The 19,796-nt window shown below is 41.9% G+C and overlaps 1 protein-coding gene across 1 annotated transcript in view; it reads left to right on the top strand.

Annotated features, from left to right (window-relative positions):
• VPS50 (VPS50 subunit of EARP/GARPII complex) overlaps positions 1-19,796 on the top strand; it is a 620,793-nt gene that overhangs the window by 355,903 nt on the left and 245,094 nt on the right. Inside the window, 3 exon segments of the mRNA XM_029588894.1 lie at positions 5,736-5,830; positions 6,177-6,275; positions 7,045-7,135. Coding sequence (XP_029444754.1) covers positions 5,736-5,830; positions 6,177-6,275; positions 7,045-7,135 — 285 coding nt within the window.

Genomic DNA, 19,796 nt, shown 5'->3' on the forward strand with positions numbered 1-19,796 from the left:
GGGACACTGGGACCAAGAGGCAGAGAGAAGCCGCGGCTGCATCTGTCCGTCAGAGCCGAAGGGAGTCGCTCCCAAGGTAGAGAGGGTGGAGCGATGGGCGAGAAGAGGCATGAACGCAACAGCTACCACTTCCTGTATTCTCTTCTCGCGAGAATACAGGAAGTTATAGCCCCGGCAGAATTGAATACTGCTCCCAGAGGTCTCATGTGGTTGCCATGATGACTTTACTGAGTTTGTCTCTTGCCAGACACGCATTTACTGCTACATAAGGCCTTGAGAGGCCCATGTCAGGACCTCAGAAAAAATAGGTGTCATGTATGCCTCTGACAGATGGGTTTTATGTGACCATGTATAGATAATCAGTGCCGAGGAAGGACTCGGAATACTTCATTAGCAGTTAGGGACAAGGATCCACTGACTACTATGTAGTTTGATGACAAAGATTCCAGGAACATACGCATTGCCCATGTGTAGATGCATGAAGTGCTGCAGGTAGTCCGTACTGAAAAGATAAGTCTGTCAGTGTGCGACTCAGTGAGTGATGTTCTATGTTACCCTCCGTCAAGCTCTGACTCTGGGGTCCTGTTGGTCCTGCACTTACCACAGCTGTCCATACCCCAGGTCTGGCCCTGTATGCGCATTTATTTTGCACACACTGCTTTTGGACAGCAGTGATCGGGTACTTCCACTCTTGAGAAGGGGCACTTTTGAGAATAGACTGGATGTGCTTTAGTGTGCATGGCCTCAGGCCTTGTACTCTAAAATTCCCTCTAGTCTGCTCACTGTTTATACCTAGCGTTGAGAGAGGGGCAGAGGTGTGAAACATGACAGTGTGCTACATCAATTATGCTGTCTTACATGTGTCCATATTAATTACATTTACCTGTAATGCACCCCCCACACACACACACACATACACACACCATGGAGTCTTTTCCACCTTGAACTTGGAGAGGGCCTAATAGTCCATTTAATTGGAGGTGTGCAGGCTACCCAGAGCTTAAACTGTCACTGAGGCTTGCCACTTTTGGGAGGGAGGAAGTGGATGTTAAGAAGCTGACCTCCGAATGTGGGTATCCTGGGATGGCAGGAACATGGAGTGGCAAGGACCACCTAATGGCTTCGAGGCGTTAAGCTGTGTGATATGCCCGTATTGGCCGTAACGCAATTCACAATAAATTTTGCAAATTGCATTTCAGCCTTTACTGGGCTTGAGAGGGGAGAGAAGATAGAGAGCCTCTGGGGGGGCCTTTACAGTATTCAACTATTTATATCTGTATAGGAGGGCCAGATATTTAGCTCTAGGTGAGGTGTTGGTGGTGGTTTAGGGGCCAGTTTTAGTTATGGAGTGAGACATACGAACAGCACAGTACACCAAGGTGAAGATTTGATGTCATTTGAGTGAGGAAAGTCTCACAAAAATGAGATTTCTACTATGTTCTCTCACCCTAGCTTGATGGACTACTATAATTGACTACTATGAAGGCCTTATAAATAGTCAGTCTCTCTCTCTCTCTCTCTCTCTCTCTGCAAGCTGTGAAATAGAAGTATCATGGGATGTAAAAAGTTACCCCACCACGCACTTGCTATGTTAGTGCATGGTGCAGTAATTCAAAATTTACCCCTAAACAAGCCCCTTTTTCTTACCGCATGCGTTGTTATAGCATTTTGATAAATCTAGGGGTTAATTTGAAGGCAATCCTGTAGAACTGTAGGCAGACCCTGCTCACATGCCCTGCATTTCCACTCTTACCCCCATCCTTGCTCCTGTGTCCCCGGTTGCTTGCCACCATCACTCTTCCTCTCCCCTTCCCTGCCCCATGCCACTACCATCACTTCTGCTTCCTCTCCCTCCTTTCTTGGTGCCACCATCACTCATCCTGTCCCCGGATTTTCACCATTGGCCCCCTTTCCACTTCTTAACTACTGCCACAATCACATCTCCTCCCCCCAAAAGCTGACACTCCTCATCTTCTTCACTTTGTGCCTCCACCATTATTCCTCCTCCCCCCCCCCCCCATTTCCACTAGTAATCCATCACCCCCTCTCTTCTAACCAGGCTGTTACCAGAACTCCTCCTCTCCCAGTAGACTGCGGTGACAAACCACAATGCTTTTTGAATAACAAATATTTTTGTTTTATCATTTTCTTATATTAGTTCAGCTTTATTTAAAAAAGTGGTATTTTATGGAGAATCTATGTATCATGACCTCTAAATTAGTATATCATTTTCGATGACAGGAATTATGGTTTCTGAGAAAGTTCAGTTATAACTGCATATTATAACATAGATTTTATTTTTTTTTATTATTATTTTTTTTTTATATACAGACATTCAATCTGAGATATCACATCGGTTTACATTCAGGTACTGTAGGTATTTCTCTATCCCTAGAGGGCTTACAATCTAAGTTTTTTTTGTACCTGGATGGAAGCAGTTGGTTAAAAACTCTCTTCAAACATAAGCCTAATTTTATCTATATGAGAAATTGTAATTTGGAAGCAGTTCTTTGCTTCAAACCATAATAAAAAGAAAAATCAGAAGAGAAACTGAAGAGAGGAATGCAACAACTTTGCACAATCTGAATAGTAAAGGAGTGAAGGATACTTACTAATAAAACTTTTTATTTCAGATAGTATATAAATTTAATGTAAAAGTTCAGTTTATTAGGTTTTTTTGCCCCTCCGAAATGATGGAAATTTAGTTATTTCATAGAAGCTTCATAACTTTTTATTTCTGCCTTACTTAAGTAAAAGAACTTTGAGGTCTATATTGACAAAGCTGGTAGGCAGCTCTGGAAAAAGTTACTCAGATAACATGAATCAGATTTTCAGTAGAACTTCCATGGATAACTGCAAAATATACTCTGATGACGTTAGGTTACAGTTATCCAGGTAAAGTGACCCATATAATTTTAGGACAGCTGTTTATCTGACTAGACTTACCCTGCTAACTTTGTCCTGACGATACTAATATTCAAGTGAAACTGCATCCCAGGAATGCTCCCTGTGCCTCCTCGTTTTACCTGCGTACATTTTATCCAGGCAATAAGTTGCCCAGATGTAATTTAGGAAAGAAACAGTGGGAAATATTGAAATCTTGGGTTTTTCCCTGGCTAACTCCAGTTAGCCAGCCAAACCATTTGAAGATCAACTTCTATATTACATTTTTTTTTAAATAGAATATCATCAGTAAACTGGGTTATATGGTTACTAATTAATTATTGGCTAATGCTTTGGCATTCTTTCCAAAATGTGGAGTCCAGAACTCAGTTCATATTCCAAGTGCTACCTATCAATGAATCTATATAATCACAAGTTTACTTTCTTATTTCTTATTCATCTATATACAGTAGAGCATCTTTTATCCAGAATGTTTCAATTCAGGCTAATAATAAAAATTCAAGTTAAAAGAATTTAGGTATTGGGAATTTTTCTGGATAACAGAACATATAAAGCCAGCCAATTTTTGCATAATGAAACATGGGCTGAAGCCCACATCCATTGGGAGGCAGTTCCATGTATCTACCATCCTTTCTGTAAAGGAATATTTCCTTAGATTACTCCTCAGTTTATCTCCTTTCATCCTCATCCCATGAGCCCTTGTTTCAGAATCTCCCTTTCTTTTGGAAGAAACCTGCCTCCTATATATTGATTCCTCTGAGGTATTTTAAATGTCTTTAACATATCTCCCCTGTCTTACTTGTTCTATACATGTTTAGATCTTTGTCTTTCTTCATATGCTTTACAGTGAGGACCATTAACCATTTTAATAGCCACCCTCTGGACCGACTCCATCCTGCTTATATCCTTATGAAGGTGCAGTCTCCAAAACTGTACACAGTATTCCAGATGAGATCTTACTAGGGACTTATAAAAGGCAATAATACCTCATTTTTTTCTGTTGATCATTCCTCTCCCTATGCACCCAAGCATCTTTCAGACTTTTTCTATCACCTTATGCAACTGTTCTGGCCACCTTGTGTTTATTAGATACGATGAACCCCATATCTTTCTTTTGATTCATCATAGAAGAATTTCACCGCCTAAACTGTACTACTCCCTTGGACTTTTGCAACCCAAATTCATGATGCTGCATTTTTTAGCATTAAATTTTAGCTGCCAGACTTTGTTTGATCCATCCTCATGTTTTCCACATTTTCCTGGGTGTTTACCCTGTTGTAGATTTTGGTATCATCTGCAAAAAGATAAACTTTTCTCAATAGTCCTTTCGCAAAATTGCATACAAAAACCAATTCAAGGGCCAATCCCTATGGCACACCACTGGTAACTCTCCTCTCCTTGGCATCAGTTCCATTTACCATTACTTTTTGTTGCTTCCCACTCAACTAGTTTCTAACCCAGTTAATTACTTTAGGGCCCATACCAAGAGTGATCAGTTTATTTATAAATTGGCCTATTCCGAACAATGTGAAAGGCCTTATTAAAATCCAAATCCACTATATCTTGTGCTCTCCCCTGATCCAACTCTCGTCAAAGAAATTGATCAGATTTGTCTAAGAATATCCTACCTCTGTTCTTCTACTATCCCTACTGAAATATATTACTATACTTTATTTTAATGTTTAGCCTGCCTATACAGATAAGAGTGCTCACAGCAGATAACAGTAGTGACTGCACATTCTTAAAAGTCAGCACAATTATGTACTAGATAAATGAAGCTTGACCGACGTGCCGCAAATGTGCAGTAGAGAGCAGCTCTACCGCGCATGCGCGGGCGAGCACGTCGGTCAGAGCTTGCCTGTAACAAAAATGGCGCTGGGAGGAGCAGTAGCGGTGGTGAGGAGCGGCGCGTGCGAGGGAGGGAGGGACCTCCCCCAGAGATCTTCCGTTTGTGCCATCCAAAGAGGTTGTTAATGAGCTGAGAGAGGGGGAGTGACTGAGAGGAGGGGGGAGAGAGGAGGGAGTGACTGAGGGGATGGGGGAGGGAGGAGGGAGTGACTGAGGGAAGGGGGGAGGGAGGGGAGGGGGAAGGTGAGAGGGAAGGAGGGAGACTAGAGGGGGGAGGTGGGAGGGAGAATAGAGGGTGAGGGGAGAATGAGGGGAGGGGGGAGAATGAGGGGGGAGGGGGAAGGAAATGGACAGAAAAAAACATTTTAATGTAGCCTGTTGTTAAGGGCTTAACGGCTAGTATAATAATAAAGCATAAACTGCAATAAAGCAATCACATATACTTTATGAATATTCTGAACTACTGTTGTATTTTTTTGAAGCTGTACTGTTGGTTTTAAGAAACTAGAGAAATATATAGTGAGTATTTTGATATTTAAGAAAAGTTTTAAACATATATGCATGAAAATTCCTTAGTTTCCTGACTCATTTCTTACCTCCTAGAATTTTTTCCTCCTCTTTGCATCTCTAAGTAAGAAACATTATTTTTCTCTTTTTCCTTCTATGCTTTTACAGTAAAGGTATGGATTTGGCCCTAAATTTGTACAGTTGCTTCTAAGTAATCCTAGCAAGGAAATAATCTGTTTAGAATTCTCTTTATGAGAATGTACTACTCTACGTTTGCTCTCTGCCCTTTAAATATTAGAATTGTAAAAGAAAAAATTCTCCTCACTGAAGCATACAGTCAATAAAAGCATTCTGTTATCTTTATTTTAACATAGATTAGAATAAAACGAAACCATATGTAAAAACTGAACCCGTAGATGCCAAATAAAATTTAGTATTACATTAATACTGATGTTGATAATTTTCTTGTTTTACAGGATGTTCAGCTGAAAGTGAAAACATATTTTCTTGGCACTGACATGTCTAACTTTAAATATGATGATTTCATCTTTGTACTGGATATAATCAGCAGGTAATCTTAAGCATTTCAATTAAAACTGATTTTCATTTGATTTAATTAAACCATTTTAATCTTGATGAGTCTTGTATTTAAAACATGAGTAAGCATGGGTTGATTCATGTGAATTATCCTATCTTTGTTACTTATTGTTGAGTATTAATTAGTATTTCATTTAGATGCCATATAGTGCTAATAGCTCAAACTTCCAGCAGGCAAAAGATATCCCACAGATTTGCCTGCAGTTACTGCAACACTACAGTTCTGAATGATGTTTTGGTATGAACCTAATTTCTAACTGCAAGTTTCTTGCCAAGGTTAAATAGAATTCTTTGCCCTGAAACTGCTTTTCATATCACAGGCTGATGCAAGTTGGAGAAGAGTTTTGTGGAAGCAAATCTGAAGTCTTACAGGAATCAATAAGAAAGCAAAGTGTTAATTATTTCAAGAACTATCACCGGTAAGTCTATTGATTGGCAATGGAATCTCAGTCTATAAGAATCAGAGAAAAAGGAAAACTAGTAGTAATTGGGGCTTTCAGATTCCTTGATGTAGTATGGAAAAATATTGTCATGGGTTTATGCTACCGGCCACTCCCCCCCTCACAATTCCTCTCTTTTTCTTGCAGGCCTGTCACCCTACTCCACCCATCCTTCTCACTCTCCACACTCTCCTGAGCCCTTTAGCCTGTTTACTTTACTCCCCAGCTCCTGCTGCAGTCCTTTCCTCCCTGTAGCCCTGCTGCTGCTTTCTAGGCTTCAATTTTGTTTCAAAGATGCATTTCTCAACTCCCCTCCCCTTCCCCGGAATCCAGGTTATGGCCAAAGACACTTATGGCGCTTCCTAGCCTCATTTGAGTGTTTCCCACTACCACAGATGGCTCTGCCATACTATTTCTGCTCAGTGGTGGGGGGGAAGGGAGGAATTTTCCCTGTAGCTAGCTATGCCGGTCCTTCGGCTTTAGTCCATCCACTTGCCAGCAGTCAAAATCAGCTCATCAGCGGCATGTGATCTAGTTGCGTTTGCAAAGTCTGTCATTTTTATAGCTCAGTTGGATTATTTTAATGTTATTATTTGAAGAAGTAATAGTTCACATTAATAAATATTTTTTCATGTTTTTTGAATTATGCGGTTTCACTATTGTTCACTATTGAGTTGATTTAAACAGTTTGCTGCTTACTATGATGATCTTAGTCAGTTTTAAAAAACAGTTTATCCTTTCCCCCTAGAACACGTCTTGAAGAACTGAGAATGTTCTTAGAGAATGAGACCTGGGAGCTTTGCCCAGTGAAGTCGAGCTTTATCATTTTGCAGCTGCATGTAAGTGCTACCTTCAAATATTAATATGCTCTTATCTCTTCTAACTTATTTAGTTTGTTTTATTTATATTTGTTGCTTTTAAATTGAATAATTACAAGAAACATATCTCTCATAGTGTAAAGTGCCATAGAAAGATAATATTAATATTTAATAAAGGAAAATAACACAACTGAAGAAAATAATTAGGAAGCTTCTACATCATTCAAGTCCCTAGTTTGTAGGAAGGATCCAATCCATCAGATATGTCAGAGGAATTAAAAACTGTCCTAATAAATTGACTATGCCCCAAATATCATAAGCCTGGATTTATCAAAATATATTTATTTATTTTATTTGAGACTTTTTATATACCGTCTTTAGCAAATTAGTTTTGAACAAAAACGGTTTACAATAATGAGCAAAATAATAAATACTATTCTTTCAAAAAGTGAAAATAAAAATAAAATAAAATGCACTAAATATCGCGTGTGTTTTATGATAATTGGCTGTTTATCGCAAAGTGCGCTATCTTAGCACTTCGCATAGGCATTACCACAAATTGCGAAAACTTTTTCGCACTTTGCGGTAAGTGCCAGAATTGTTGTAATTCCTACCTACAACCACTGGGGGGGGGGGGGGGGGAAGAGAGAGACTAGCCATAATGCCCTCTAGGTAGGTATTTATACCTCTATATGAGGCCCACCTAGTCACTCGAGGTGAGGTTTAAGTATTAGTGTAGGGGTTAGGGGCCACTTTGACATGCAGAGTGAGACGTATGAACAGAACAGTGCACTCTTGTGAAGATTTGATAACCTTCGGAGTGAGGAAACTCACTCAAAGATGAGATTTGTACAGTGTTCTCTCATGAGATTTGTACAGTGTTACCCAGGTAGAGAGTCCATCAAGCTAGGTTGAGAGAACATTGCACAAATCTCAGCTTTGGGTGAGTTTCTTCACTACGAAGGTCATCATATCTTCATAAGAGAGCACTGTTTTGTTCGTATGTCTCACTCTAAATGTCAAAGTGGCCCCTAACCTCTACACTAATACCTAAACCTCACCTCGAGTTACTAGGTGGGCCTCATATAGAGGTATAAATACCTACCTAGTGTGAGGGCATTATGGCTATGCTCGCTCTCTTCTTCTCTCCCTCCCTCTCCCTCCCTCCCTCTGAGGGCCCTGATAGCTAGGCTGTCACTCCAGAAGCTTAAAATACTAAAAATGCAATTTGCGTAAACATCGAAAAGCATGAAAAAGCCATATCGCACAGCTTAACGCAATTAAAAAAGGTGTAGTTAAAATCCGCATTAAAGCCGTGCGATATGGCTTCACAAAATTGTGAAGCCAGCCCACTTGGCCACAAATCCTGCCCCAAACTCCTCCCCTTTTTCTGATTTACATCGCACCATGCGTTATGGTGCTTTCGCAAGCGTCAAAGGCGTTTTCGCATGCGTTAAAGGTGCTTAGCGCATGCAGAAACGTCATATAGTACTTTGATAAATGACCCCCCTTAGTTATGTATCTAAGTCTTGACAGTGCTGGCCAAAAAAATAAGACTCCATGCCCATTGACCAGCTCAAAGCAGAAAATAAATCCTAAGAGACATCAGAAACCTACAACTAACCTTATCCTTCTAAAAGTTTCAAAATGAGGATCCACATATACATAGCCATTTTCCTGATATAGAATCAGACACTTGCATGGGAATTTTAAGAACCTCCCACAAAAGAAAAAGCTTCCTGATGCTTTACTGAAAACATTTTACACTTAACTTGGAATATCTGGCGCACATGAAGGAAAACCTAAACTTTGAAACCTAGTATCACATTATCCTTACAGTGAAATAAACTTTTCCGACTCAGTTCTTTATCGGGCTCTCAAACAAACGTTTCTATCAAGGTAGCCTTGTTAATTCCTTTATTCTAGGAAGACTCGTAAAATTGAGTTAGGTTCAGCTGTCCATTGAAAACTGTCCTTTAGACCAGCCTCTGTCTGCTTTTTCTGATGCCTTTTAAACTTAGTATTTCCTGGAAGTAACATTTAAACATTTCCTGCATAGAAATTTTAGACATTTTAAGAAAAAGGAAGATTGTTTTCTGATCACATTTTCCAGGTTTTCAATCTTCCTATGAAGACACAGTTATTTTGAATAAGTAGGAGATCCTGTTGGTCCTACAAGGTTTACCAGTGTTTAGCATTGACCTTTAAACTTTATTCCTTATATATAATTTTGACTTTAGTCAATTTTATAAAGCCTCCAAATCATTAATATGTCCTGCCAAAGATGCTTTTAACTGGATAATAGTCTTCCATATCTCATCAATGGTGATTACCTGAAGTGCAAGTAGCACCCTCCTGTGCAACTTTTTCCAAGCAAAGTAGGCAGGAAAGCCTACCATTAGCAGAGGGACAGGCTCTCCCTCCATCAGGCACCAGGCCACTAAGCAATGATCCAGGAGAAGATTTGTTTGAAAGTCTCATATCACTGTGCTGGACTGTATTGAGTTAGATAGCAACAGTACTTTTTTCCTAGGAAAGAATGTGCTGATAAGCACATGCAGGGCTGTTCTTGGGGTGGGGGCCACTACTCAGGACCCCATCCCCTAAGGTAGCCCCAATCCTGCATCCGGCTATAGAGCCTATGAAAGGTTAACATTGCAAATATTCCACTGGTCCCTAAAACACCAGTGCATCTCTTTTTATTCCAAATATTTTTTATTCATTTTATGTCATACAAAAACATTAACTCCAACAATGAGGGAAAACAGAACATGCCAAATGATACAGATCCTTAAACAGAAACTACCCCTAGTAAACTATTTCACCTCGGTCATACAGACAAAAAAGGACATACCCTCATCTATTATCATCTGATTTTTTTTTTTTAAGCACAGCAGATGAAAAATAACTTTTTTCATTGTATGCTCTATCATATCTCCAGTATGATAATACAAACCAGTTTAGCACACAAACACGAGAGTAGGAGAACGGTGTTGCCAAATCTGAAATACTTAATTTTATGGAAACCTTAGAACCTATTTAGTAAACATCAAATCCTAGCATAAAAGCACAGGACTCAAATAGCAACCGTATTATTAAAGGCAGCACTGAAATATTACACTAGGCCCTAGAATACCAATATACCTCCTACTAGGAAAACAAAATAAACTAGATTACTATGGAACCCTTTCCTATACAGAAACTACATGCCAGCACACTTCATTACCTTACTCACACATTCAAACTATAGAGCGATCTTCATCAAATACAGAATAAGTTATCTGCAACTTGAAAATAGATGGGCTGACAAAAACCTGAACTGGATTCCCTAAGAAACCAAATTGTTCAACAGTGGAGAAACAAAAACTAAAATGCATTTCCTCCTGTACTGTGCAACATAGAAAGCTATCAAAGATGCTACATATTCACATTCCAAAAACTGCCAGATTGAAATCACTAAACTAAAAGGAAAAAGCTATTTTTTTTCTGTTTTCATATTCTGGATATTTTGAGCCTTAACAGAATTGTTTCCCCCCTCCCCCCCCCCCCCCCCCCAAAAAAAAGAAAAAAACAACAGAGACTGGCAATCCTAACATAAGATCTCCTACAAACATACACATATAAAAACGGAGGCTTGGCATCAAAGTGACAATGATGGAGGTTCGACACCCTTAACATAACAGCACCTCCCCCCAGTCAGCCACAATGACTAATGCTCAGCAGCCTTAAAGTTACATCTCCCACTCTACCTCCCACTATGTTGTTCCCTCTCTTCTCACCCTCTGCCCAGTACCTCTAATCCCTGAGCCCCTCTCTTATTCCCCTAGACACAGGATCACTCTTCTATCTAGCAAGCAGCATGCCCTTTCTGTCTCTTCTCCGTTCCCTCCTCCCAGCAGGCAGGCAGGCAGAAGCCCATCTCTTTCTCTCCCTGAGACCCAGTATTCCCCTGAGGGGTGATTCTGGGTTTTGGGAAAAGAGAGGGGATTCACTAGCATCACACCTCTTCTCTCCCTCATTTTCCTTTCCAGACAGAGCTCCTGCCACTGGTGCCAAGCTGCTGGAGACCTGGAGCGGCGATCTATTTTTCCTCCACACCACGGCAACACCATTATCCAAAGTCTGTCTATGTCCAGTTCATCCCCCACTCTCTTACTCCTTTCACTAAGTCATCAAGATGTAGTTGTGATTTTTTTTTCACCTTTTTGCTTGATGCTGTTGCTTCTCAGATCTTTCCTCTTCCTTCAGGAAGATGGTGCAGGCACAATGGGCCTTGCATCCCTACTTCCTCATCTCTGATTAGGTCCCATGGGGGTAGGAGAAGTGAGAGGAAGTGGCAGCTAAGATAGGCCCTGCTCTTCCCAGCAGAGCTCCTAGGCCAGGGAATACTGCAGGTGATTGACCCTCTCCAGCTTCCTTTTCCTCTGCAGAAGCAGCCCTAACCTTTCCTTAGGTTTGTGGGCAGTGCAGGTTCGATGAAAGGGGGGAACTGCCAAGATCATCTGGTCCTGACTTCTTCCTCAAGTCCTGGGAGCTGCAGAGACTTTCGGTGGGCTGGCAGGCAGTACAGTCTCCGAGAGGGATTGTTCCAGTCAACCTGTCCCCTGGCTTCCTTTTCCTTCTCAGAGCCTTTGTTCTGGCATACGGCGAGGGGAGGGTTTGAGTGCCGCAGACTTGTGGAGTGAGGAACTGCCATGATTGTTGGGCCCTAGCTTCCTCCTCCGTTACAAGCCTTGCCTTAGGGAGAAGCTGCCCCAGTTCAGCAGGGGCAGCCCTTGCTTTTTATTTCCTCCCCCAATGACTGACACCACCATGTGCAAATCATCACTGCTGTCAGGGCATGCAAGTTAAGTGAAACGGTTGCCTGTAGTTTATACTGGCATGTACCATAAAAAGAAAAGCCCTGGCTAGTACTGAACTGTTTTGAGCTTCTAGAGCAGGGGTGGCCAACTCCGGTCCTCAACAGCCACAAACAGGCAAGATTTTCGGGATATCCACATTGAATATGCATGAGATCGTTGTACATGCACTGCCTCCCTTGTATTTAATTCTATCTCATGCATATTCATTGTGGATATACTGAAAACCAGATCTGTTTGTGGCTCTCGAGGACCAGAGTTGTCCAACCCTGTACGAGAGCTTCCATACTACTTGCTTGCTTCCTATTTCTCTGTGAGTTGAGTTGTTAATAAAAGTTGTGCTGTGGTACTGTTCATGTAAATGCTCTTGCACTGGTTTGTTTAGTTTTCTTTAGAAGGCATTTCTTATCTAACTTGGTTGTACCACAAATCTCAAACAAGACTCCCAATCCGCCATGGGGGGTCCCTGTATCCAGTATTACCAAGACAGTAGTAGGTCCAGCAAACTCTATGAATTGTTTCTATGCCGTGATTTGCTAGTCCTGGGTTTCATCTCTGGTAGGAGAGGATAATTACACCATTTTGGAAGAAGCTGCCTTCCCCAGTGTTCCGCTCTACACCACTTTCATAGAAGACCAGGGGAGAGAGGGGGTTGTAATTCAGTGCTTAGTGATGTCTCCAAATCTGAGTAGGCCTTGCCAGATGCTTACCCACTAACTACATTGCCAGCAGAAACTCAGCTTCTATCTGCCTGCTGAGCAACATGTTGATCCATCAAACCCCACATAGAGGGAAAGAGTAGAAGTGAATACATCCTATCCTTGCCGTTTCTTTTCTGCATGATGAACCATTAGTAACAGGGTACGGAGGGTAAGGTTGGAACATTGATGGAGCTCAGCAGGGGAGTTCACCTGTCATGGATTCTCCCTTATTCTTTTCATTTTTTTCCACCAAGCTCACAGGTTAAGAATTTAAGCAATTAAACATGAGAGCAGAGCTCATCTAATGAACATTATAATCCTTCAAATGCATTACACTGCTTCTAAGAAATGCTAATATTTCTTGGAAAACATTGCTTATGTGTACTTATCAAATACAGGCTTTGACACTGGAAACTGTTTAACATTGGTCATGTATATTTTATTAAAATACTTTCCCATAAGAAATCGGCTACTTGTACAAATTTAAGGGAATCATTTTTATATTTAAAACTGTTTATTAAAAGGTAACAAAACATGTCTGGCATACAATTTTTAAAAAGTTCTTTTGAATATATAACAACATGGGAAGCAAACTAGAAGCTAAATGCAAATTGTTTTGCTTAGTGCTTGCTGAAATAATTTAAGACCTAACGATAAAAGCGCACCAGTTGTTAATCATTCCAAGTAAGGATTTATTTTGTTTATTGCGCACTAAATCATTTAGTGAGCTCTGAATGGTTTTAGTCCATGTTAAATGAAACAAAAAAACCCTAACCCACTCAACCCCTCCCAAAACAAAATGAAAAACAAACCTTTTTTTTTTCTTTTACCTGCATATTGCTAATACCAAGTTGCTGCAAGCGAGGTCTGATTTGACTCTCAGACACAAAACAAATAGGGGCCAATTTTGAAATTGCCACATAGATATAAAATACACAGGCTCTTTTGATGCACAGATTTACATTAATTTTCAAGCAATGCAGGTAGTTTTTACACATGTAAAAAGAAAGCCACATACTTTGCAGGGCTGTTGTGCATATGGCAAGAGAAGTAAAATAGCACACTTGTAAAGATGTCATATAAGTGCGATGTTTTACTCCCCTGACCCTAATCATGCCTTTGGGAGCACCTCCTTCTACAAGCAGAAGCACTATAGAAATTGCATGTACTCGTAGCCAGACTGAGGAAGGCAGTTTTCAGCTGTGTCGATTTACCCAACTAAAAAGCTAGTTACCCGGGGAAATGGCTTTGAAAATTGTTCTCTTATTGTCAGAATGAGGAAAAGTTATTTTTTAAAAAAGCCCTTAATGTGAGTGTGGTGCTAAATGGTGGACCCAACTAACAGCATACGTTTTATTTGGTCCTAAAAGGTTAACTGTCTCTTTAACAGAAAGCTAACTGTAATTATTTACTTTGTTTTCTTAAAAGGTTATTGTGAGCTTTGTCTCTGTAAAATGTTAGGTTGATTTCTTAGAAGCAGTTTCTGACTCATGTAAGATTTGCTTGATTTCTCCCAGTAGTCAGCCAGTAATGTGGTGGCATGAGTGTTTGCTATGTTTATGGTAGGCAGACGATTAAACTCCCTGAAAAAGATAACTTCATCAAAACTTGGCCACATCAGGGTTTAATTTACTTAGCATTTGTGTGTGCTCCTTTTCATGTTTTCTAGGGTTGATTAGTTTTATAGAATCCTATCCTGCTTGTTTTTTTCTGATAAAAGCTTTATATGGAATTGGAGAGAGTGTGTAAATATCTATCTATTAAAGAAGCTATGAGTCTTTTGCTCACAGACATGTCATGTATGTAAGGGTTTATTTATGTCTGTGAAAACTTTCATTTTGCTTTAGCTACTTTTACCAAATGTTGAGCTCTGCATTGACAAGAAATAGAAAAAAAAAATCCTCACAGTAATGAAAGAGGACAGAAAGGATGAATAGAAAAACATTGTGAAGATTAAAGGAGAAAATCAGATTTGCAAAGAGGAGAATTGGCAGATAGTCAAAATAAGTTATTTTGCTTGATATTTACAGAAGAGATATGCAATGGATCTAAAGTAGAAAACAAGATTGATCAATGTGAAATGATTATTAACCAAATTGCAGAGGTAGAGGTACTTGATATACTTATGAAAATGAGTAGATAAGCCATGGGCTCCAATGATATACTCCTGGGAATTCTAAATAAACTCAATTGTACTGACAATGCTTCTGTTCAACTTTTCCTTGAGGATGAGAGAGGTTTTGAAGGGCTATAAGGGAGAAGCTGTTATCCCACTACAGAAAAGGAGCTAGAGGGAGGAATCTAACAGTAGTTGGCAAAAATATGAAAACACTGCTAAAGAAAAAGATAGTGTAGACAGAATGGGGTAAATTTTATAAACTTACGCGCGCGCGTACTTTTGTTCGTGCACAAGGCGCAAACAAAAGTACGCCGGATTTTATAAGATACGCACGTAGCCGCGCGTATCTTATAAAATCCGGGGTCGGCGCACGCAAGGGGGTGCACATTTGTGCACCTTGCGCGCGCCGAGCCCTACGCACGCTGCCCATTCCCTCCGAGGCCGCTCCGAAGTCGGAGCGGCCTTGGAGGGAACTTTCTCTCCCCCCCCCCGCACCTTCCCCTACCTAACCCACCCACCCCCCCCCCCCCCCCGGCCCTATCTAAACCCCCCCCTACCGTTGTCGGCAGATTTATTTTCTGCTTTGAGCTGGTCTATGGGCATGGAGTCTTATTTTTTTGGCCAGCACTGTCAAGACTTAGATACATAACTAAGGGGGTCATTCATCACTCGACCCGGGGACTGATCCGGAGGCCTCGACCACGCCCCTCTTGGGCGGTGTCCACGTCCTTGACACGCCCCCCGCCCCGAAATTCGCCGCCGCCCACCCGGCACGCCCCCGGCACTCCCCTGACACCCCCCCTTTCGAAGCCCCGGGGCTTGCGCGCGCTGCCGAGCCTATGCAAAATAGGCTATGTTATGCATATGTATGCGCGTAACCCTTTTAAAATCCGGGCCCAATGATTGCACCAAAGAGAAGATTTTTTCCAGATAAACTTGATTGAGTTCTTTAGTAAGGGTGAAAAAAGTAGTGGATCCAGGTGCTGTGGAAAGCATTGCCTATCTGGAGTTGAATAAGGATTTCCTCACCTTTCCTTAGATAATTCTAGTAAGTATGCTAGATACCATGAGATTAGGCTGATCGCCTAAGTCCCAGCGGTCCAGGACCTCAAGGGCTTCTCCCAGGGGGATTCTCGGACTTCCAGGCTGAAGACTTCAGTTCTACGTTCAGCTTGGCACCGCCTCCCGGCCTACGTCTTTCAGCGGAGTGTACTTCCTCTCACACCATCTCACGCCGTTAGGCCGGCCCAAGGGTCCACCGCTATGCTCGCAACATCGCCTGCCATATTACGGCAATTACAATGGAGAATCTTTGATTTCATTTGGAAAAAAAGACCGCCGAGGATGGCACACTCAGTTCTCTATCACTCTAAAGTGAGTGGAGGCATGAGAGTGCCAAATCTTAGTTGGTACCTTGCGGCTGCTCAGTTAAAGGCCCTCTTGAGTCTCCATAACCATACCCAGACAAGCCCTGGCAACTGATTGAGCAACATATTATTGGGGAAATGCCAATATCCGCAATGCCTTGGCAACCACGACATACATGGAGAGACATATCAGACATTCCGATATCCCTCCAAATGACCTTCAAAGTTTGGGCAAGGTGACGGGCGAGACTAGTTGGAGATACACAATATCATCACTTTTCCCACTTATTCTATAACACTTCATTTCCTATTGGATTACCCAGAAATGCCTTTATTGCATGGAAAGCTTTGGGAATTGTTCCAGATGGGGCACTTCTTACAACAAGGGGAAGTCATATCCCTAGAAGCTTTACTGACATCGCATAATCATACCCCCCTAAATTTTTTGGAGTATGCTCAAATTTCCCACTTTCTTCGCACTCTGCAAAACTCACACTACCTTACTAGGGGTAAATCTAAGTTTCAGTCTTATTGCATGCAAGCCCATGGGGTAAAGGGAGCAGTTTCAAAAATTTATAAACTGCTTCAAGGCCAGCCGACCAGTAAACCTGCCTTCATGCTGACCTAGGAATCGGAGCTTGATTTACCCCTTGACTCTGATGATTGGGAAGAGATATTTCTCAGGGCTCGTAAGTATTCCTTATCAGCCAATCTAAAGGAATACTGTTTGAAGATATTATATCCGTTGCACTATACCCTGGTCCGACTGCATAGGATGTATCCAGACATATCTAATAGCTGCTGGAGGAACTGCGGCCATGTAGGCAATTATTTTCATATTTGGTGGCAGTGCCCAGTAGTTATAACATACTGGAGGAATATTGCAGACTGGATTGCTCAACTAGTCAAGGTAAGGGGCACTAATGAGCCCCATATTGTTCTGTTAGGGAAAACCATTGAAGGGCTGACAGTTCCTCAGCAACGACTATGCCAACAGATATATATAGCCGCCCATATCGAGTTAGCTTGCTATTGGAAACGTCCTGATCTTCCCCCGATACAGACTATTATTAGACGCCTGCGTAATATTACAGAATTTGGAACATATAATAACATTGCGCTACAACTGACTGAAAGCATACCAGAATGTATGGGGGCCGTTCACAACCTGGTGTATCACTAATGGTCATTGCTAGAGTTATACTTACTGTTGAGACCATCCGCACTGTTAGATGATAGTTGAGTCCTGATGGTGAATGGGTTACAGAGCCATCTCGCAATTCAAGCATCCCGGTACTGGTACCTTGTGAAGTAGAGAGTAACTTCATTTTCTTGCTTATTATGTTTTCTGTGTTATTACAATACCTTACGTATTCAGAGTAATGCACTTGGTGGGGGGAGGGGGGGGGGAACAATATGTGTATGGTTATGTCTGTGTATAAGGTAAATAATTGATGTACCATGTTACATATTGTAAATGAATATAAGAAACTAATGGCAAATGTGTATTGTAATTGAGAGTTGTTGACCTTGTAAGATATCTTGCCAATAAAAGCTTTTAAATACAAAAAAAGAAGAAGCCGTGTAACTATAGGCTAATATATAACCTTTCTTACCTGGCCAGTCAGTAGTCAACGACTTCATCACACATGAGGTCTGGACAGTGCAATACACTTTGTTCAAAAGTGCACTGCCCTCCTCCAGGACTGTGTGGAGGGTTCCCTCAAGGCGAAAGCAGATATCTAGTTTGCCTTCCAGCTCTTACCTGTACACCCAGGTAGCTTCCCTTTGTGTTGGGGTTTTTCTTTGTGGGTACATACTACTTTGATAAGTATCTGCCAATGGGCTGTTCCATTTTCATGTTCTTACTTTGAGGCCTTTAGCACCTTCTACACTGGGAGTTGTCTTGTTGCATAGGTTTAACAAGCATAATGCATTATCTAGATGATTTCCTATTTGTCGGCCCTTCTAGTTCTTGCTCATGCTCATGCTCAGTTCTTTGTTCAGGGCTTTCAAAGAATGGTGTATGATTTCAGTGTCCCTTTGGCAGTAGATAAATTAGAGCCATCAACCAGGGTGCTTACATTCCTTGGTTTCCAGACTTCCTGCTGACAAGTTCCCAGAAGCTGTCACCTCTCATTCATCACACTCGCCAGTCCTGCAAAGTGACCCTGGCATTTGCGCAGTCCCTCATCAGGAGCCTGATATTTGCCTACATGATTCCTATGGGTAGGGCGTTTTTGCACAGATTGATCCTGGCCTCTATGAGAGTATGTAAGAAGAATTAGTCCGAGTGTTACACACGTACTGAGGGAGGATTTACTGGTGTGGGAAAGATTCCTGGCCAACTTTAAAGGCACAGTGAGATGGTTGCCTCCCCAGTGTCTAGTTCTGACTTAGAACTCTTCTCAGACACTTGAAGAGCTGTTGGTTTTGGCTTATATTGGCAAGTATCCTGCTGTGAAGAGACTGGCCAGAGAACTGGGAGGCATCAAGATAGCATCAAATATCACCTTCCTAGAATTGTTCCCAGTAGTGGTGTCAGTGCCTGTTTGGGGTGAGCGCCTAGCCAACTGGAGGGTGGTATTTTGGTGTGATCACCTTGCCATCATACAGATCATCAATTGGCAGTCCACTGAGCATGTTCCAGTTTCCGAGTTGCTGAGGGTGATGGTCTTGAGGTGCTTGCAGTTAAACCTGGTTGTGTGGGTGCGGCATATCCCTAGGCTACGGAATGAGATTGCTGATTGTCTTCTCATTGCAAGTGAGAAGACTCTGGAGATTGGCTCGAGACGCTGAGAAATCGGGGATGCCTGTGCCGGCACACCTCTGGATCATTGGAGCGAGGTCGGCACTTGACCTGCTGCACCAATCAATCGCCTCATCCACTAGTGTGCCAACCTGAAGAGCTTAAACAAAGTCTTGGACTTTCTGGATGCTATTGATCAGTCTCAGGATCCCGACTTACCACTTAGTATAGTGCAATACATAGTGCAAGTCAGACAATGCAGCACATTACGGGGCACAGTATAGGCCAACTTGGCAGGATACATATTTTTTGCCAAAGCACAGGGCTGACCTAACCGAGTCAAGGACTTTGCGGTTAGATGTGTCCTGGTAGTATGGGACAGGTCAAAGCCCAGTGTTCCTGATAGGCACAGGCCAATTCTGCATGAACACCTATCTGGCTTTGTGGCAGGTCTTGCCTTCAGTGATGGCAGATCATTTTAATCTAGTGTTGTCTATTGCATTCTTTGTCGCTCTTAGAGTTAGTGAGTTGTTGGCAGCGGCAAGCCACAGGCATGACTGCTCTAGCCTCTGAGCTAGTATGCCTCCATTGGCGGGGGCAGATTGTTAATGTGGATAAGAAGGTTAAAACAGACCAGATGGGATGGGACGGGACTTTGTTGCATTGGCTGCAGTCCCAGAATTGCCCATATGTCCTGTAACGAATACCTCGTGCTATGTTTCTGTTAGGCATGTAAGAGCGATCCAGTTCTTAATGCCTGCCGACTCACTTCCGTTGAGCAGATCCCAATTCTATGCCATTCTACAGTGAGCCTTGGGTGCAGCCAGGATGCAGGCATAGCAGTTCAGAATGCACTCCTTCCGAATTGGGGCCACCTCTAACACTGC

Source organism: Rhinatrema bivittatum, chromosome 2, assembly GCF_901001135.1.
Source record: "Rhinatrema bivittatum chromosome 2, aRhiBiv1.1, whole genome shotgun sequence".
Classification (NCBI taxonomy): Eukaryota; Metazoa; Chordata; class Amphibia; order Gymnophiona; family Rhinatrematidae; genus Rhinatrema; species Rhinatrema bivittatum.